Source organism: Neoarius graeffei, chromosome 28 (assembly GCF_027579695.1).
Source record: "Neoarius graeffei isolate fNeoGra1 chromosome 28, fNeoGra1.pri, whole genome shotgun sequence".
NCBI lineage: Eukaryota > Metazoa > Chordata > Actinopteri > Siluriformes > Ariidae > Neoarius > Neoarius graeffei.
Window position 1 is genome coordinate 34,287,285 of NC_083596.1, and position 22,843 is coordinate 34,310,127.

Here is a 22,843-nt window from a genome sequence, read left to right on the forward strand (position 1 = left end):
AAACCGGAAACGACGTAGATCCACTAATCCACCATTCTGTCGACACTGCCTGGAAGGCGTGTCGACAGAACATGTTTTCATGACAGAATTCCATATAGAATTCTAGGGAATTCCATATAGAGGACTATATAGTGAGCTCATTGATAAAATGAAAAAAACATTTTTGTACACTACTTCCGCGTTGTTATTTATGTCCTTGCGGTCGCACAATTAAAATGTGCCAGATCACTCGGCTGGTGGGTTTTCAAAATAATACATGCATGTATTTTTATGATAAATACTACTGAGCGTATTTACCACATTAATAAATACAAAGTGTCTGCTGCATCTTTCAGTTCTTTTAAATCAAGGCTGAATACTTTCTTCTTTGCCGCTGCCTTTTATTAAATAAAATTTGAGGCTTTTGATGAATTCCTCGTTCTGCACTGTAACTTTTATTGTTGTATTTTATGTGTCTTATTCTATTTTAGCTTATTTTCTATTCTCTTACTATTTTTAATTAAATATTCTCTCGTTGCTGCACCGGGTACTCTGTCGTAATAATTCTCACTATACATTCAGACAGCACTACAAAATAGTGAACTCACTATATAGTCCACTACCAGGGTTTCCCATACATAGACCATTGTGTGGCGCAGCGCCACACAATGGATTCCTAGCGCCACACAATCAGACTCGCGATTTTGGAAAAAAAAAAAAATTCCCAAAATCGAAACATTAACGTCTGCCTCGCGCATATGACGGAGTGCGCGAGGGAGCGCACGAGAGAGCGCATATGACGGAGTGCGCGAGACAAAGAGCATCCTGATTGGGTTACTCAGCAAAATAAGCCAATCAGCCTTCAGTGTGGGCGGGCTTCTCTTTTCTCGAGGACCGAAGTTTTCAGTTGAGTCAGTGCAGCCTACAGGATCGGCATGGCAGAGAGAGCGCGCGCGCCCCAAAAAATGAAAATACAAAACCCACTTCAGCTCAGATTACACAAAAGAATCTCCCTGTCTAATAAGGGTCAACAATAATGACAGTTTCGCACGATGTACTGTTTGCAACAGTGGTTTCAGCATTGCCCATGGTGGCTTAAATGATTGTAAAGGACATGTTGAGGTGAGGAGTGTCATTTCATGTGCATTATATTTAGGTCTACAACAGGCTGTCATGAAAAGACCAAACTTATTGAAGATTTCCGTAAAGTAACAATGTATGAATATACATCATATATATATCACATATTTATCAAATACAAGTCATATATAAGTGTGTATCTTTTACAAATGGAGTTAGCTTATCTAATGTAGTATGTTGGGGAGAATCATAGTATCATATCTATATTTCTGATAAAATTTTAGGTATGATACCGCGTATAACTCTCCTACTTATTGCTCATTTCATAGGGGGACGGAATTGCTGGCATGTGCCGCGCGGGAGCGTCTGCCCAAATTTTTTAGGCCGAGATGAAATAGTTTTTTATTTAAAAAAAAAATTTCCAATATGTAATGCCCATTGTACATGCCTGTTCTTTAATTCAAAATCACCATCTTGATCTTCAAATTGACCATATGGTATATGTATTACATTACACAACATCCTGTCCAGATAAAACCTAGTTAGTACACACAACAGTTGAAAGGGAAGTGATAAGTGATGTTGAATGTTGCCTGCTTAATATGCAAGACCTCCTGCTACTATGATAACATCAGAAGAAAGCTTAAGAGAATTATATGACAGAACTTTTTTCTGGTTTGCACTTCATTGTAAAGGATTAGAGTATTCAAAGACATGAATAGCAAAAATGCAGAAATATAATACTGTAGAGCCCGTTTATATTAAAAGGTGCATTGATTTTTTGAAATCATCAAATGTGAATTGATTAAAAACAAGTCTCTTGTACCATATTAATCATTTTCACCTGGTAGTCCACCAAGAAGGGGAATTTATTTCCAAATACATTGCAACTTTTTGCTGATAAAATTAATGGTTTTGGGGTAAAAAAAAAAAGCCAAAAATCATTAGCTCCCGCCCCCTGGGCCCCACTGGGTGCCTGCAGCCCCCAAACCCCTGGCTTTTTTCAGACTTTAATATTTTTCATTCTCATCCCTGAATAACGCAGCCTTCCCGATTCGCCTTCCGACGCCTTATTTTAAAAGGTAGCCTACGTTGTGCTCGTGATGAGCTTTATCATAGCCTTCTTGGCTTACATGAAACAGACATCCCTGAGTCAGGCTATAAACCAATTTTGATGCATACAGTAGCAGCCTGACGTGAAGAACCGGCCTTATTGCATTATCCCGTTTATCCTGCTTCAGCATTCATGCAAGTTATTAATAATGGCTTGACATTCACAATAAATAAAGATTTCCCACTAGCCTAAATAAAATGTTATACTCGCGGGGATGCCTAGTTGATGCTATCTGAAGCATAAAATCTGAATATTTTAAGAAACATCTTAAAATCTATGGTTTATCTACTTCGCTTTATTGGCAAAGTAGATAAACCATCACTGCACTGGATTTCTCAGCTATGAATAGGGTAAGCACATAGAAATTCAGTATTCCTTTGTATATTTTTTTTGATGTAATGGAAATTTTTAGTGCTTTGATGGAGAAAATGTACTTTTTTATCCATAGATTAAAACAGACCTCCAGGAATAGGCTCCAAGGGGAACACCTGGCAGCCTGCTTACGAATCTCCATAAATGGTCCTGAACCCAATGACTCCCCTTACAATAGGGCACTTGAGTTTGTTTTCAGGAAGCCACGCAGAATTAAATGTTCTGATAGGGCATGCAGGCTTTGCACCAATTAGGGTAATGCTTTTTCATTATTGTTAGTTGCCTTGGTGTTACCTTAAGTGGTTTCTTACATCTAATTATGATATTTTATTATTATTTTGTTGTTACATTATACTATTTATTTCATTTTAGTATTGGTTGAGGTAAGTGTTGAGTTCAATATTTAAAATAAAAACCTCCAGCTTGTTTTTTTGCACTTTATTCCTTGAATGTCAACTAAAGAATGATTGAAAGATTGCCACCAAAAAGGCAAAAAACTAAGGTAAAAACTAAACTTTAACTTCAATTTTGGTGAGTAATTTTCATAAATTTAAAAAGACAGGTTTTCCACCAACATCAAGCCCAGCAAACTAATGGCCTGCACTGTAATGTAAAGTTGGGTCGAGGAATGAAACCAGGCAGGGTTCTGGTAAAAATTGTTTTAGCTGTCTTCTCTTAAAGAACTTAAAAGAATTTAGATTGAACTGAATAATCTCAAATGCTTCTTGTAGCTTTAAAATAGTCCCAGCAGGTGACTCTGAAGAAAAATACTGTGTGTTTGAACACCGCCCGCTGTAAACACTTTGCATACACCCCAATGACCCGACTCCACTGCGCATGATTCCGTCATCGGCACAGTGGAGCACCACAAATTGCTACCTGGTCTGTGGGAAACACTGCACTACATAGTGAGCAGTGAGTGATTTTGGACACAGCGCATGCCTTGCATGATATTGATAAAGAGGAGTTAGTTGGGGAAGAGGAGGAGGCAGAGGAGGACAAGGAGAATGTAGGGTTCTTTCCCGAGCCCTACCGGTTTGAGCTGTACCAGGACCGTCACATTGACAACCACAATGAGGTGAGTGACTGCCACTCAGATCTCGGCAAGCTGACAAGTGGACATGGTTAAGGGATGATTGTAACAGACCACCTGTTTTTGTTTGCATTAATAATTACCAATACCAGCTGTTGTTAGAATCTTTTACTGACATAGTTGTTAGTATAATAGTAATTCCTGTCAATAAGTTATAACTCAGGCCAAGATAAAATAATTGTTTTTGTTCCAATACGGCAATTGCCTACCAAATACCGATCTCACAAAAGCATAGTGTGGCACAGGGATATGTCGCTTAATGTAGACAACTGTAGTAGAAACTAGTCACTAGACTGCAGTCAGTGTACCAGAACAGTGCTAGTGCAGATCTACTCTACTTATTTTATTACCTGAAGAGTAAAATAAAATATTTTCCCAGCTACCTAAGAGTACCTACCCACTGTTTAAGCCTGCATTTTCATTGTTTTCAAGCACTTTCAACACTCTGGAGTAATGGAGTATGTGTGCAATAGAGTGTGCCATCTGTCTGCCAGATTGCTTTATTTTCACAGAGTCATAGAGAAGAGTGAATTTATTTAGGTCTCAGTATTACTTTCAAACCTTTTCAGTATTGTAAAGTACCACAAAGGAATACTGCACTAATACCATAATATTTCTAAATAAACTGCCATGTTATTATGTGACTGGGCTTGTCTGTATTCCTTTGGTAGTGATGGAAAATGATTTTTAAAAATCCTGGCTTCAGACGCTGTGCGCGCACTTACAGTTTCTGGAGATTCCCCAGTCTACGCCATAACAAGGCACCGCTGTTCCTGTCTGCTCAATCATGCCGCTTTGGTGGGTTTTTTTTCACTTTTTTATTATCAAAGGCTTATTATTCGCAATCGCATTGTAGGTGAAAATTATCATAACTATCTTTATTTTCACAGAGTCATAGGGAAGAGTGAATTTATTTAAGTGTCTGTATTACTTTAATGTGTTACCTAGTCCTATGGTTTTGGAGCCTGGAAAATTAACTGACTCATCTAAAAAGACACAACAATTGTAATAACAATGATTATGTGTAGTTAGTAGGGCTGCTCGATATTGGAAAAAATCAATATCATGATTTTTTCAGTAAATATCGATATCGCGATTTTTAAAACGATATTTATACACCTTTTTTTAAAGCCCTGATCATCAACACCTGAGGCACCGGGCCACATTTTTATAGTACAGGCCTCATAGGCTACCTGTCAACCCTTCCCGTTGTACCCTGAAACGCCTTTTACTTAAACTATTTACTGTGCAAGCGCGTACTTTGCATAGGTCCTATAGCCTGCACAAGGCTCACGTTCTCCTCACTCAACATTTCCGATCACAGAGGATGGAGCCAGCGCTGGTATTACCAGTGATTACTGCGCAACGTCCACACTGGCTCGTAGCCAGCCAAAGATAAAATCTCTCTCTCACACACACACACACACACACTACAACGTAAGCTTGTGTGTTGTTAAGACACCAACATTAAACACGCGCACAATATAGAGACAAGTCCTTAAGAATTAACATACATGAAAATAGGCTTCTCTTCCTTCATCTTCCAAATGTGGACTCCGCTATCTTTTTGGCATGTCAGCATTGAAATACCATTTGCAGATATATTTCACTCGCCATTAAGAAAAGTAAAAGCAACACATGATTAGGGCTACATGATTAGCAGGGGGACACCATTTTAAGCGCACGGAATTTTAAAAACAATGTAATTACATCTGAGTCCGTCTACATCGCGCAATAAACCCGTCCTTAGCAGAACCTACTTCAAAGCATGATGCTAGCTGCAGATGCACAAGTCAAAATCAAATGAACCCAAGTAAACATGCCGCGGCGGGCAACATTAATAACCAAATTGCCTTACCTTAAAACGCTGCCTTGACCACAGGACGACTCGCAATTATTCCACTTAAATCCACACGGTTTAACACATCTAACACAGCTAGCAAGCTGGATATGTGCTAATATTGTTGTGCTTGTTTTCTTCCGTAGATGCCATTTTTACATTACCCAGTCCCACATCCAAAAATATGACGTAAATATATGTTAATTGTATTATTATAACTATTAGCAAGCAAATCAAACAACATATTAAGAAATCAATATATCAAATCACCCGACACGTATGAAAACAGAAGAACTGATTTTTTACTGTTGCGGAGATATCGTGGGAGTAGAATGGATGACGTATGCAAGGCTACGGTGTGCCTTAGGGGACAGAAGGGTTCGTTTTACCTTACTGTCACGTCAATGTTATTGTTGTTTTATTGCCATTGTAGAAATATTGTGCACGTCCCTTTCGACAAATGACAAAAAATCGTTTCATATCGATATTATGAATTTTGATATTGTTTGACACCAATATCGATATCGTGATAAAAATACGATATATTGCACAGCTCTAGTAGTTAGCATGTGCATATTATTATCATTATTTAACATGTCACATTTACAACTTAGACAAAAGTCAGCAAGTCATTCGCCAATGTTTCAGCTATGAGCTGTTATGTTCTGTCCTCAAATTGCACATACACTGCAACCCCGCTATAACAAACTCTTTTACTACGAACTTTTGCATATAACAAATGAAGTTCATGTCCCTTGCCTTTAGTGACAATGAGTCAGAATCTTAAAAAAAAAAATCACTTTATCATGTCCACATGCATCAGCGCTCAGAGCGCGCAGCGCCATTAGGACTAATTACCATGCATCTGTTCCGGATTAGAGCGCAATCACAACACGCACACTTATAAGGACTCTCTAAACACACAGACTTAGTGAAGTATACATGCTGTACCTTGTGTCTCACATTACCAAGCCTTGTATCTGTGTTCTACTGCCTTTCTGGTTTTGACTTTGTTTTGCGCATTTGGACTCTGCCTTTCGTCTTTGCCTTTGCCATTCTGTTTGTGCCTCACTTGACCATTGCCCATTTCATGACCCTGCTTTTGTTTTATGTTTTTGAACTGTTTGCCTGCCTGTTTGTAAACAAACACTCTTCTTGCAATTACATCCGTCATTTGCCTGCTTACATGACACACTGAGCCATGCGCTCTTCTTCCCACCAGAGACAGATAATAAGTAATCAAGTCTGCACTCGGACTCCCCCCCGGGTTACATGTCAATCCTGAGATCAAGATGCTGAGCTCTTCTGCTCCTCGGACCTGCCTGATCCATCCTGATGCCTTGTGTCTGGTCGGAGTCTCATCACATTGCTCCTGTGGAGGACGGCCCCATATGGACAGTTGAAAGTCAAACTTGGAAGATGCTCTGGACACTTGCAGTAATGCTTTTATGGCTGAGGACTACAGTTGACTTGCTAACTTTAGGAATGCAGCTGTCATGAACAGTTTTGCACTCAAGTTTCTATCAATGAAGAGTTATAACATCAATGAAACTGACTTCATGTTAAAACTGTTAATGTTATAATCATGTTGTCTGTTGTCACCCAAATGAGGATAGGTTCCCTTTTGAGTCTGGTTCCTCTCGAGGTTTCTTCCTTATGTCATCTGAGGGAGTTTTTCCTTGCCACTGTCACCACATGCTTACTCATTGGGGATAGATTAGGGACAAAATTAGCTCATGTTTAAAGTCATTCAAATTTTGTAAAGCTGCTTTGCGACAATGTCTATTGTTAAAAGCGTTATAGAAATAAACTTGACTTGACTTGACACCAGAGGCTCCAACTCTCCCGGCGTGGGCGGGAGATCTCCCGCTTTAGGGAACATTTAGAAAATCCTCCCGACCTCCCGCTGACAACATAAAAATCTCCCGCTTGCCCTTACTACACATGATTATTTAAAAAAATATATAACTTGATACGTTTATGTTGAAGAAAATTAATAGTTGACTTTCTGCTTTTCGTGTGTCTGACATTGCAGGGTTCTCGCCAGCGCTTTATATGGTTGCGGCCCGCTACGCTAAAATTTCAGACCGCAACGGTAATTTCCCCCCGCTACGCTAAATTTTTAATATAGCGTAACGGTTGTTTTCAGTTGTTCATCACCATCGCCAAAAGTTTTTTTTTTCCTGCGCACTTGAGCAGTTTTCAAGGTGTCAAAATCAGCCTACGTTTGTTAGGAAACCCATGCCTGGAAATCAGTTCCGAGAGAGAGAGAGAGAGATCCTGGCGATAACTTTCTCTTGAGCTGGACTTCGGTGAATGACAATGGATGACGGACCCCCTCGCAAAAAAAGAGACATTCGCTCTTTCTTCACAGTTAGAAATGTAAGTGCACCACTTCTACAGGTTTTCCATCACGCTTGAAAACTTAACCCAAAGCCCTTTGATGAATGAAAACGTCTACTTTGTAAGCAGGTTTAGCAATATGACAGGGCGCACGTATCGGATGATTAGCGCTAATTTACTGGATCCCACTGTGGCTAACATTAACACACTGGTAATCTGCCTGCATGCCATCCATCGTTATATTTCTATAAGGAGACAGGCACAAGAGAGGTTGGAGGAGATGAAGGAAAGGACATAGGAGGCATTTAATAGTTTTAGATTATATATTAATTATTTATTAAGGGGGCTGGGTGTATGTTATGCCTGAATGAAAATGCAATTTGTTTTTTTTTTATTTTTATGTGCTCAGGCATTTCTTAATTTCTTAATACAATAAAACATTCATTATCTCTTTGGTTGTGTCTGAGTTTACATATCTTTTGACAACACCCTTTGTAGTTCAGTGAAATACAACAGTAGGTAACACATTGCCAAGATCCAAAGATGTAACAATTTTCCATCAAGGATATACAACATAAAAAATGCAATTTATCCCCTCCAGGAACGTCAAATATGGCCAATTTTGGGCATGATTTTTCAAAATCTCCGCACCATCCCCCCGCTCGGTCGCTACGCTCCCTCGCCATAACCCATTACGCTAAAAAAAAATCCTGGTGAGAACCCTGCATTGTATGGGTGGACTCAAGTGTGTACCCCGCGGTATATGCTGATTCCTTGGTCGGTACACCGATCGCCGTAACAGGGGGATTGGAGTGAATGCCGGAGGCATGCGCCCGCAGATCAAGCGCGCATATGAATCGAGCGGAATTTGGTACGCCGCGGGGTCACACTGAGCCACCCAATGTCTTAGTAGTTACCAATAAAGCATTAGAGATGAAAGTGGAGCAAAGAAAAAAATCCTGAACTTTTTAAAGTCAAACTAAGATGGGGGGCAACGTCCCCCGAAAAAATTTTAATAACATAACACGCAAAACCCTGCATTCTAGTGCATTTTAGTACTTATTTTCACTAAAACAAGTTATAACTTTTAAGCCTTTTTCTTTCATGTACATTAATGATTAACATGTCAAAAATATCAAATTTAATTCCCCTAGTTAATGAGTAATTTTCAGGAGTGCATTCTTCTAAATTCAGAATTTTCACTATTGGATGTCAAAACTTATATAAAGTGATGCTGTCACATCTTATGTGCAATACTGCATATATGTTTAGAAAATAATAATTCAACTGATATTAAATAGTTACACAAAAGAATGCGTTTTCTAAAGCACGATATCGCGATAAAATCTCGTTCACATAACATGAGGTATGTACCGTATATAAGCATATGAGGTCTTGTACACACCAGCAAGCATTGCGAGACTACAAAAATGGCGGCGCCCTGTCGCTGAACGTAAACAAGCCGCGTGATTGCAAAACCGAATTTCTATGAAACGGAACGCGAAAAATCCGAAAAATAAATTTCTCCATTCGGAAAACCGGAGATTTTCAAGAGTTTTGTCAAGTATCCGGATTTCCAGGTAAATCCGGAAAACTTTCATCTACACAGCATACAGATAGCGCTATTGATGATACGCGTGAGAGAACGAGAAAACCTGCGACACTCAAACATTTTGTTTGGTTTTTTGCATCTGCATTTATCGCCTGCTCATCTTTAACTTTTTGTTCTCTTGAATGAGATAATGAAACGAAATTCCATTGGTGGAAATGGCGAAAGCCAAACTACGAAGAAAAAATATCAGAAAATCACCAAGATAAAGTTTGGATCGCCTGTCGCGATGGTTGCCAAGGACGAATGGCGGAGTATTTTGGACGGCAGCAAGACGACCCTATATCTGACAAGGTTAGATCACCAAACCAGACATTAGATTCTAAAGAACTTGTCAGACTTTTTTGTCTGACTTTTACTAACTTAGAAATAGAATATTATTAGAAGAACATTATCATCAGAGGGACGACCATTGGCAATTTATAATAGTCATTATTGACATTAACATTGACTTTAGGCATATTAAAGTTTGGTCTATAGTCACTGGATTTATCTAGATCTGTTACTATTAATAAGATTTAATTGACACGAAATGTGGTGAATCATTCATATAATATATAAATGTGTGTGTGTGTGTGTGTATATATATATATATATATATATATATATATACACACACACACACATACATACATATATATATATATATATATATATATATATATATATATATAGGGGCAAAAAAGTATTTAGTCAGCCACCAATTGTGCAAGTTCTCCCACTTAAAAAGATGAGAGAGGCCTGTAATTTTCATCATAGGTACACTTCAACTATGAGAGACAGAATGGGGAGAAAGAATCCAGGAAATCACATTGTAGGATTTTTAATGAATTAATTGGTAAATTCCTCGGTAAAATAAGTATTTGGTCACCTACAAACAAGCAAGATTTCTGGCTCTCACAGACCTGTAACTTCTTCTTTAAGAGGCTCCTCTGTCCTCCACTCATTACCTGTATTAATGGCACCTGTTTGAACTCGTTATCAGTATAAAAGACACCTGTCCACAACCTCAAACAGTCACACTCCAAACTCCACTATGGCCAAGACCAAAGAGCTGTCAAAGGACACCAGAAACAAAATTGTAGACCTGCACCAGGCTGGGAAGACTGAATCTGCAATAGGTAAGCAGCTTGGTGTGAAGAAATCAACTGTGGGAGCAATTATTAGAAAATGGAAGACATACAAGACCACTGATAATCTCCCTCGATCTGGGGCTCCATGCAAGATCTCACCCTGTGGGGTCAAAATGATAACAAGAACGGTGAGCAAAAATCCCAGAACCACACGGGGGGACCTAGTGAATGACCTGCAGAGAGCTGGGACCAAAGTAACAAAGGCTACCATCAGTAACACACTATGCCACCAGGGACTCAAATCCTGCAGTGCCAGACGTGTCCCCCTGCTCAAGCCAGTACATGTCCAGGCCCGTCTGAAGTTTGCTAGAGAGCATTTGGATGATCTGGAAGAGGATTGGGAGAATGTCATATGGTCAGATGAAACCAAAATAGAACTTTTTGGTAAAAACTCAAGTTGTCGTGTTTGGAGGAGAAAGAATGCTGAGTTGCATCCAAAGAACACCATACCTACTGTGAAGCATGGGGGTGGAAACATCATGCTTTGGGGCTGTTTTTCTGCAAAGGGACCAGGACGACTGATCCGTGTAAAGGAAAGAATGAATGGGGCCATGTATCGTGAGATTTTGAGTGAAAACCTCCTTCCATCAGCAAGGGCATTGAAGATGAAACGTGGCTGGGTCTTTCAGCATGACAATGATCCCAAACACACCGCCCGGGCAATGAAGGAGTGGCTTCGTAAGAAGCATTTCAAGGTCCTGGAGTGGCCTAGCCAGTCTCCAGGTCTTAACCCCAGAGAAAATCTTTGGAGGGAGTTGAAAGTCTGTTTTGCCCAGCGACAGCCCCAAAACATCACTGCTCTAGAGGAGATCTGCATGGAGGAATGGGCCAAAATACCAGCAACAGTGTGTGAAAACCTTGTGAAGACTTACAGAAAACGTTTGACCTCTGTCATTGCCAACAAAGGGTATATAACAAAGTATTGAGATGAACTTTTGTTATTGACCAAATACTTATTTTCCACCATAATTTGCAAATAAATTCTTTAAAAATCAGACAATGTGATTTTCTGGATTTTTTTTTCTCATTTTGTCTCTCATAGTTGAGGTATACCTATGATGAAAATTACAGGCCTCTCTCATCTTTTTAAGTGGGAGAACTTGCACAATTGGTGACTGACTAAATACTTTTTTGCCCCACTGTATATATATATAAAACTCGCCTTCGCACCTATGGCGCTCAAACTTCTCTCCCTCCGAGCTACTTTGCAAGAGTTTTAGAAATCACTACCTGTTATGCAATGAGTTAGATTTCCAGTTAATTCTTACCAAACGGTACACTCTAGAAAAATAATCTATTCAATTCAAAATTACTAGATATCTTGTCCGAGAGACACTTAATAGAAATCTATTCAAGTGCAGATTCGAGAGGTCCCTAACACACACACACAAAAAAAATAATGTATTCAAAATATGTGTAGTAGACCAAGGGATACAAGACCTTCTACACTTTTATTGTAGGGAACTTCGGAATGCGCATTTGACCTTTGACAATTTTGAGTGGATTTCTATTAAGTGTCCCTCGGACTAGATAATTGAGATTGAGAATAATAATTTTTCACTGAAAAATCTGAATATAATACTAATATTGAAAAACTAAAAGCCTTTTATTAATTGGCCTTTAGCAATATGTCCTATTCTTAATTAGCACAAAACAGTACATAATTGAAAGAAAGGCTTAACATGGGTATTAATTTGTTTTTCTGGGTGATGAAATGTTTTAAAATGTTTAAAACTTAATAAATGCCAAAATTGAAAATTCCCAAAAACTCCCAATATTCCCGGGCCCTTCAAAATTCCTGGAAACTTCCCGGGAAAGTTTCCAAAATTCCCGGAAACTTTCCACCCCTTTGCAACCCTAAATGAACTGAATGGTGAAGATTTAGAAAGCACAGCAAGTCAGTGGGTGTACACTGACAACGATACACTGGTAACCTCCATCATTTCCATAACAGATGAAGAAATCATAGCCTCCATTCATGATCCTTTAACTCAGTAAATGAATTACGATAGTGAGTCAGAACGAGAAATTTGAGATAAGGAGAATGTGTCTAAAATTATGCATATAATGTGAGTCTTTGGTGTGACAAGTAGGTCCATTTCAGTATTATGAACTTTTTGCTATAACAAACTATTTGGACGTCACCCAAGGAGTTCGTGATACCAGGGTTGCAAGTTAGCTGAGTGTGGTGAACATCATCTTTAACACCTTTAACAATGATGAGACTGCTGCTTATAGTAAGCAGAAGATTTAAGTAGAGTATGAAGGCTTTGCACTGCACTTACTTCCACTCAGTTTCATCATTTCATCATACATGGATGTTCCTGATTCAGAACAGACTGTGTCATCTATGTATATTAATTAATCTGCTTCAAATCGTTCTACATGAAATAAAAACTTTTCTGGAAATCAATAAAGAGTATGTTTGATATTTTCTGGTTGTTAAACCTACTTGTCTATAAGACAAGTTTGAATTGTCCCACAAAACCTGCTTGTCCCAGGCCCTGGCTACTGATTTGTTCATCCCTGAGACTGTACTACAATTGCACACTTTGTCTGCAGCAACTTGTTCTCTATTAACACATGCTCATGTTTCATGGTGGTTAGTGTCACTTTCAGAATGGACATGAAAGCTAGACTCTCATACAGCCTTAATCACACACACACACACACACACACACACACACACACACACACACACACTTACCGATCTCTCCCTCATCGTTGAGATCAAATTCTGCATATTTGTCTGCAAAATAAATGTGAAGATGTCAAATTAAATAATGCTGAATAAAGCACAATACACTCTGTTTGTAACTATACTCCTTCACCCACCCCAACCACACACACACACACAGCTGCCAGTAACAGGTGAGTGTAAAAGGCCAGGTCATTATAAGGACAGCTGGAGCTGGAACAGAGAAATGGATCGCAGCAGGTGTAACTCAGCACTGAGGTGGAAATAAAATGGTCAAACTTTCATTTAACTTTAAATAATTTCTTGGACTCGGTTTCTGTGCCTCCTTTACTATCTCTGCACTCGCTGTGTCGGTCCATCTGTCTCCAACTCTGTTTGTCTCTGCATCACAAAGACAGCGCTGTTGGAGTGGGGACTGCAACATTGTCTCTTGGAGAGGAAGAGACGACAGTTACAATGCCCCCCTTGTTTTTGCCTTCCCCTGAAACCCATGACTATTCACAACAAAACTGTGTGGGGAGGAAGATAAAATGGGCAAGAAAAAGAAGCTGAGATAGGAATAGACAGACATGGTGACTTGATTTCAGGCCCTAACCATGGCATGCTCTAACAAAAACAGAAGCTCAGGATTATCAACTACAGAGTGCCCAACACTGGTAACAAGATAATCCTCAAAAAAAAAGAAAAAAAAGGGGGATTTTACTACAAAAATCCTAGCGCATGCTGATGGATGGAACAGAACTGTCAAAACATGCACTGGCTGAACTGATATCATAACTGCAATCTACAGCAATGCTTGGATTTATAAGCAACCAGCTGAGTGTACAAGCTCACTTTATACAATTATCACAAAATAAAAATGTCCAAGTCCGCTTTGCATTCCAACTCAAAATATTCAACAAAAGTCCTAAGAAACAATGTCTCTAGAGATCACTAGATGAGTGAAAATAACAGCTCTTACACAGAGGGTTGTTGATGATCTGCCCCTATCAGCCATTGACGAGGGATTAAAAAAAAAAAAAACCACACACTACTGATAGCTGTACAGAGGTGTTTTGTAAAGTAAAACATACTGCTTTAAATGCATACTGTCAGCTAATTTAAATTTCTCCTATTTATATCCAGACTTTTTGGTAGCACATAAACTAAATGGTCACGTCGTGATAATAATGATTTACACACATCAACAATGTGTTAGTTCGAATAGGCATTTGGTGGATTTTCAGCATTCTGACTTTATTCCCAGCAATTCAAAATCAGGACATTACATACTGTCTGGAAGATATGTAATTTTGGAGAGAATGTAGGAGTAACTTTAGTGCTCTCTCTCTCTCTCTCTCTCTCTCATTATACATGTGAGGGTGATTCTCATGAAGCTGCAGTGAACATGTCCAGGACGCATTTTCCAAAATCAATACTTAATTCACATAAACTCTGATATTTTGTGTAAAGAAAATAGAAAGCACTGTATGGACAAATGGTTTTCATCATCATATAAACTAATTTTTATATCAATTAAACAAAAAAATCTATGGAAATTCTCATTACCGTTATGTGTCTGCATCCCTTTTTTTAATGTTTACTTTAAATCATATAAAAATTCCTAATTATATAAAAAAGAATACAGTGCAAAGTTATTTTAAAACATCTATATTTATGCATAATATTAATATTTTTTGTGTTGAACAAAAAAAGGTACTTGATTTTAAACAAAATAACTGTGTCCGCACCAAATGTTTCTCATTACCGTTTCATGATTTCACCCCCCCATAAAAAGTACACCGTGCCTTTAAATTGATCAGCTATCCCATGATGCATCACTTCAGATACAAGATTCAAAATGGAGACAAGGTTAGTTGCTCACTCTTCTCTTACTTTGTGATATTTATGTTAATGTTGCTAAATCTGTCCTTAGTTACACTGTCTGTTATCATTACCGTTATGGTTTAATACTCATTACTTTTAAAAATAAAAAAAATATTATTTTATGATTATTATCACAATATAAGGCTTTAACATGTGGCAAAGTTATAGGTTGCTAGCATTTCAGGTTATTTGTGAAATTAGCCAAGAGTATCTCATTACCGTTAGTCAATATTCTCATTACCATGCACTGTGAGGGCAATAAATAAATGTCAAAAAAATATAAAGTAATTGTCATGGACTGTGCTGTTCATTTAATGGGATATTTTGTGGAAATATGAAATAAATTGTCAAATTTTTAACTCATGATCTAGCTTCATCATTTACTGTAACGGTGATGAGAATTATTCTGGATCATGTAAGCCTCAAATAAGAATAAAATTCTATTAAAATATTTTTCCATTAAAAAAAGATCAACATAGTAAAGTTCACACTCTATTTTAGGCTCTCAACTTGAAAAAATACTGAAATGAGGTGAAAAACTTTATGTTAATGTGAAGGTCTTCATGAGAATCACCCGTCAATCCTGAGATACCGGTGATGCTGGCCTCGCCTGCTCTCTGGACCTGCCTAATCCATCCTGATGCTCTACTTCTGGCTGGAGTCCCATCACATTGTTCCTGTGGAGGATGGCCCCATATGGACAGTCTAAAGATATGCTTAGAAGATGGCTCTGGACACTTACAGTTCTGCTATGATGGTTTAGGACTACAGTTGCCTTGATAACTTTAGGACTGCAATTGTCATGAACAGTCTTGCACTCAAGTCTACATCAATGAACAATCTCCATCAATAAAATAGAGTTCATGCTAAAATTATAATGAAATTTCTGGTTACACAGTTGTCCATATAAGACACACTTATAGAAGTGAGTTATTTATAATCATGCTATCTGTTAGCACCAAATGAAGATGGGTTCCCTTTTGAGTCTGGTTCCTCTCAAGGTTTCATTCCCATGTCGTCTCAGGGAGTTTTTTCCTTGCCAGTGTTGCCTCAGGCTTCCTCATTAGGGATAAATTTATAAATTCATGCAGCAGTGGGGGTGTGGTCGAACGTCAGCTGTGGACGGAGAGGAATTTACTTGTGTGTGTCTTTTGTGTTTTTTCAGGGAGAAGCCAGTAACCAGAGAGAGCTGAACAGCCCAGTACCATGCGTGTGCACTAGAGTGCACAGAGTCAAATAAATTTGCTGAAAAGCAAAACCAAGCAAAATAAACTGCCCCTTGAGCTTGTCACAAGTATGTCTCACATTTCCTCATTTCCTCTGAGTTGCAAAAGTGTTACAATTCATATACAGTATTTAAAATTTATATCTGGAAATTTATATATCTCTCTCTGTGAAACTTTTTTGTATGCCTTTTATATGCCTGAGCTCACAGACACTCAACAATTGGATCGTGTGGCTGTGACTGACAGGGGAGAAGACAGTATGCCATCCCTCCCACCCAGAGAGCTACAGTGGTGCTTGAAAGTTTGTGAACCCTTTAGAAGTTTATATTGCTGTGTTCACACTTATACCGGTCCGAAAGTGGTATAACTGTATCGATACAAAGTATACCGGTACAGTTTAGTGCATCTGTCCACACTAGCGAGAAATGTTTGCGGTTTTCTTTCACGGAAGTTGAAATGCGCGTGCGCGAAATGTTTCCGTGGTTACCGAGTAACTTCCTTCCGAGAATATATGGCGGATGAAACAACGTGTGTGTGCTTTTTGTTGTCAATGTACAGTCTGTATTTCTGGTGGTCATTTATTCAGTCGAATCGTATAAAACGCACGAGGCAGTTGAGAAAGAAAGAAACAAACGAATCTCCGTTCTTCACTATTTTATTCAGTGAAGACATCGATTGAGGTGTGTGACTTTGCGCATGCGCATTATATTTGTATCGATACAGAGCCGCTTCATCCGTCCACACTACAGCGAAGCGCTACAGTACCGATACTGTACCGGTACGAAACCCACAAATGTATGGGTTTCGTACCGGTACAGTATCGGTATAGTTGCTAATGTGGACAGGTGTTTGGGTACGAAAGTAGTATCGTATCGGTACAAAATCCCTAGTGTGGACAGGGTATATATTTCTGCATAAATATGACCTAAAACATCATCAGATTTTCACACAAGTCCTAAAGGTAGATAAGGGCAATTCCATGTAAATGTCAACCTCACCATGCAAAAATAAAGCAACATGTAATACATCAAAACCACTCCCAGAGATATCACCTAGGCCTGTATTTTACAGATGTGAGTAAGTTGAACCAATTTGTAACCAACCTAATATGTCACTGTCAGTCTTTCTTTCTTATAATGTAAAACCCAAGCTAAAATCAACTTTGATCATGTACAATTCTATATTATTGCCACAAGCCACAGAAATGTATGCTAAAATCCACAAAACAGCAAAACAATAGCTATCCTAAATATTATTTAAGAACTTTGATAGTTTTAGCTGATATTTAGAGAGTTTTTCAAAGGGTTATGGTGGTTAAATTGCTGATTTTCTAAACATATGCCATGTCTATTTCAGACGCATCACATCCATAATGGAACTTCGTCACATCCATAACGCTGACTTTTCCTTCCGAAACTCTGCATGAAATACAAAATATTTTAAACAAAGATTTTTTAATATTCACCTTGGACCCCTCTATCAAATGGATATCTCCATTTCGACATTAGGTTTACAATTTCACAGAGTTTGATAAAAATGTACAGTAACCCAAGAAAAGTGATACTTTTTCTGTCACATCCATAACGCATCTTTTATTGGCATTTTCTGGCATGCCCTAGATGTACTATGGGAATTGTTCTTGTTCTATCACTTCTCCAGTATGGTACAGCCTTAAAATATGCAACACCTGTTTAAATACTGGGAGACAATAAAACATGCACTGGGTCATTTGTTGCCATTTTGAGTTCAAGTGTCACGTCCATAACGCTGGAATTGCTCATAAAGAGAGTCCAGTTAAACAAATGAGACAAAAATATTATACTTCGTCATTTATTTATTGAGGAAAATGTTCCAATATTACATATTTGTGAGTGGCAAAAGTATGTGAACCTCTAGGATTAGCAGTTAATTTGAAGTGAAATTAATCAGGTGTTTTCAATCAATGGGATGACAATCAGGTGTGAGTGGGCACCCTGTTTTATTTAAAGAACAGGGATCTATCAAAGTCTGATCTTTACAACACATATTTGTGGAACTGTATCACTGCATGAACAAAGGAGATTTCTGAGGACCTCAGAAAAAGTGTTGTTGATGCTCATCAGGCTGTAAAAGGTTACAAAACCATCTCTAAATAGTTTGGACTCCATCAATCCACAGACAGACAGGTTGTGTACAAATGGAGGAAATTCAAGACCGTTGTTACCCTCCCCAGGAGTGGTCAACCAACAAAGATCACTCCAAGAGCAAGGCATGTAATAGTCGGTGAGGTCACAAAGGACCCCAGGGTAACTTCTAAGCAACTGAAGGCCTCTCTCACATTGGCTAATGTCAATGAAGTTTTATCTAATCTAATCTAATCTAATCTAATCTAATCTAATCTAATCTGTTCATGAGTCCACCATCAGGAGAACACTGAACAACAATGGTGTGCATGGCAGGGTTGCAAGGAGAAAGCCACTGCTCTCCAAAAAGAACATTACTGCTCATCTGCAGTTTGCTAAAGATCGCGTGGACAAGCCAGAAGGCTATTGAAAAAATGTTTTGTGGATGGATGAGACCAAAATAGAACTTTTTGGTTTAAATGAGAAGCGTTATGTTTGGAGAAAGGAAAACACTGCATTCCAGCATAAGAACCTTATCCCATCTGTGAAACATGGTGGTGGTAGTATCATGGGCCTGTTTTGCTGCATCTGGGCCAGGGCAGCTTGCCATCATTGATGGAACAATCAATTCTGAATTATACCAGCGAATTCTAAAGGAAAATGTCAGGACATCTGTCCATGAACTGAATCTCAAGAGAAGGTGGGTCATGCAGCAAGACAACGACCCTAAGCACACAAGTCGTTCTCCCAAAGAATGGTTAAAGAAGAATAAAGTTAATGTTTTGGAACGGCCAAGTCCTGAACTTAATCCAATGGAAATGTTGTGGAAGGACCGGAATGGGCTAAAATTCCTCTAAGCCAGTGTGCAGGACTGATCAACAGTTACCGGAAACATTTAGTTGCAGTTATTGCTGCACAAGGGGGCCACACCAGATACTGAAAGCAAAGGTTCACATACTTTTGCCACTCACAGGTATGTAATATTGGATCATTTTCCTCAATAAATAAATGACCAAGTATAATATTTTTGTCTCATTTGTTTAACTGGGTTCTCTTTATCTACTTTTAGGACTTGTGTGAAAATCTGATAATGCTTTACAGGTAGGTCATATTTATGCAGAAATAGAAACTTCTAAAGGGTTCACAAACTTTCAAGCACCACTGTAGGACAAGTTTGCTCTCTTGGAAAAGAATAAAGTGTTCAATTTGACACTTCGTTGTAGGTCTATTCAATCTGCTTCCATCAACATTTTTGTTCATCTTTTCTCTTTCGATGAATTTCGAGACTTTTGTGGCTGCATCAATAATAAACATAATTAACTGATGTCAAGTATATACATGTCTAATGTTGGATAAATCGAACATGTATTGGTTATTTCATATTAATAAACTCAAAACATTCTCCATTTAACCTTAACTGAAAGCAAGAGATGCAGTGGTGGGATGGAGCTTCTAGGCAGTTAGTGTTTCAGCTAATGTTCGAAAGTTCAAACACAATTGTGTGAATTATTCCAGATGGATATACCTATTGGCTCATTTCCTATTTTTTTTGGTGAGAAGAACACACACAAGTACACTTTTGGTCTATTTTTGAGTAATCCTATCATATTCCAATTATATACTGCCGAGCTCCTACACAAAATGTGTAAAGGCTGGTAGGATATTGTGTAGAGATGATTAAATCATTACAGCCTATTCTGAGGTTTTAACAGCATGACCATGATAGATAGATTAGGGATAAAATTAGCTCATGTTTTAAGTCGTTCAAATTCTGTAAAGCTGCTTTGCAACAATGTTTATTGTTAAAAGCGCTATACAAATAAACTTGACTTGACCATGTTTGGTTATCATAGTAGCTGTCTTTCTTTTTCCGTGTGGTATGCTGGAAATCAATGCCTCTTGAGAGCTCTTACAGTTCTCAAGGCTACGCTTCCTCATTCTCTCCCTGACCTGACTACAAGATGAAAAACAAAACAAAAAAACAACCAAAAAAAACCCCCCGCACCCCAACACAGGCACATTTGTGTGGCTCTAACACTGTGGTTGGCCCAAGGCCTTGAGACAGAGTGAGTGTGCAGGCAAATGTACACTTCTGCAAACCATAACTAAAACAAAACACAAGACTTCATTTCAATCTGCCTGGATTCTGTACATGTTTTTCTCTTCCAGTTTGATTTGAACTCAGCTTTTGCACTGTTTCATGGTTTGGTTCTTTCAGGATCTGTAAGCTTTATTTTTCTTCATTTGTAGATGAGCACACAAAGGCATGCACATAAAAACACACAACTTGGTTGATGGTAAACTTGAAACTTAAGGAATTCAAAGCCCTTGAGTAAAGAGTTCAAGTATCAGGCCTATGGACAGTGGGGGATGAGAAAGAGAGAAAGAGACTGGATTTGGGCCACATGACTGAGAATTTAGTTCACATTTTAGCTATGATCTCTTTCATCCACAGTCATGTTATTTGTCTCCCCCAAAAGAATTCTCTCTGAAAACAACGAAGCATTCCTGCTATTCCTGCCACAGTGCAGAAAGCTCCTCCACACACCCAGAGTTCTTCCTCTATAAACACAATGTCATTTATCCCTGAATATTACACGTGTGCAGCAAGCGCCAAGGACGTTTACATGTTAAAGACATTCCTGATGAGCTTTTAGTCTTTGTAGCTCTTACTTTTGAAGGAATCCAGCTTCTCTGCCAAATCCTCCTCATCGCTGTACTTCTGATCCTCCAGGAATTCCTGCAGAGGAAGAAAAAAAAGTAAATATTTCCCATTATTGACTCTAAGGTTATGTCTAAACACAGCACTGTGTCAACAGATGGTAACAATTTGTGTATGTGAGTATGTATTAGCAGACTACATTCATTTTTCCAAGTGACAGGTGACCATTTGCTGTCTATGTGCACAATGTAATCTCAGCGATAATGCGAGGGAGTGATAAGTAGTGTTGCTGTACTCAAGACTGGTCTCAAGACCACTTTTGGAACATCTCAGTCTTGTCTTGGAATCGACTGCATTTTTACTCTGTCTTGTCTCAGTCTCAGACAGAGAGGATTCTGGATTTTATTTCAAGACCGGTCAAGACCACAACTGTGGGGATTTCATTAAATTGCCTATGCATTGTCTGATTTATTTGTCAACATCATTACCGTGACTGGATGTAAAACTTCCTGCTTCAAATGCAACCAATAACATGACTCGGTGCTAGTTCGCAATTTTCGTTACTGTTTACGGCTGTCACCCCTCCCCGCCCGGATTCACACCAGTGACCAGACCAGTGGGTGTGAATCCGGGCGGGGAGGGGTGACAGCCGTAAACAGTAACGAAAATTGCAAACTAGCACCGAGTCATGTTATTGGTCTTGACGACAACATTAGTGACAAGCCACATATTTTTCATGTTCGCATTCAGTCTGAGATAGCAACAGTTTCCAGGTACTGAAGAAACCCAAGCTGGTAAAACACTTCTTCAAACTAAACAAACTCCAACAGTTTTTTTCTGAAAATAATGGCTAGAAAAGTGCGTAGTGTGTGAGAAGATGAACAACTAAAAATGCGCTGGCAAACCATGATAACGCACCACTACTGTACAGCAAGTCCTGTCTCTGGGTGCAGGGCATATATGCTTATAGAGAGCATTTAAGTGGATGATGATGATGAAGATGTGCTTAGTTATGAATCATCAAACGTTTCTGAGCATCTCCCCTAAAGTGATGAGCTATAAATGTAAAATGAGAACATCTCCTAAAACCATCCATTATTTTTGTATATTTTTCATATATATTATCACATTAGTGTCCTTAACAATGACAGACAGCTATAAAAAAATCTCTCAAACACCAATTTTGATTTCAACAGATCCATCACTTGTTCAGAGTCTGTGCTGTTAGTCAAAATTGCTAAAGGTGGATTAGGTAAGATTATTCTTTTTTTCAACAAGATTAGGTCTAACAGTGTGTTTGGCATTTGAATGATTCTGGCCTCCCCCAGGATCTATGGTAGTGAATGAAGCTCCTCCCCCAGGATCTATGGTAGTCCACATAGTCTATAAATTCTATTCCGGACTGGAAGTCTGTTTTCCAAACAGCTTTTGTTAAGGCCATGACTTTGGTGAAACAAAACTTCACTTCAGACTGATGACTTTTATTTATAGAAATGAACTCATCACTAATGGTTAAACATTTAAAGGTAATTGCTGCTGCCATTCAGTGATGTTTTTTGCTTACGTTAGTGAAATACCTCTGCTTTATTTGATTAAATTAGGTAGGTGCTAGGTATATCAGAAGAACTGGATAGAGTTTCAGCTGCAGTCTTCTGCAATTTGCTTACTGTGAATTTGCCTTAAAACAATCTCGTCGCTAAACTAAGAAGGTTCTGGGTTTGAGCCC

The 22,843-nt window shown here is 38.6% G+C and overlaps 1 protein-coding gene across 1 annotated transcript in view; it reads right to left on the reverse strand.

The window, feature by feature from the left end:
* aif1l (allograft inflammatory factor 1-like) overlaps positions 1-22,843 on the reverse strand; it is a 74,958-nt gene that overhangs the window by 36,071 nt on the left and 16,044 nt on the right. Inside the window, exons 3-4 of the mRNA XM_060912771.1 lie at positions 21,129-21,195; positions 13,271-13,312 (exon numbers count right to left, since the gene is read on the reverse strand). Coding sequence (XP_060768754.1) covers positions 13,271-13,312; positions 21,129-21,195 — 109 coding nt within the window. The remainder of the gene's footprint in view (positions 1-13,270; positions 13,313-21,128; positions 21,196-22,843) is intronic.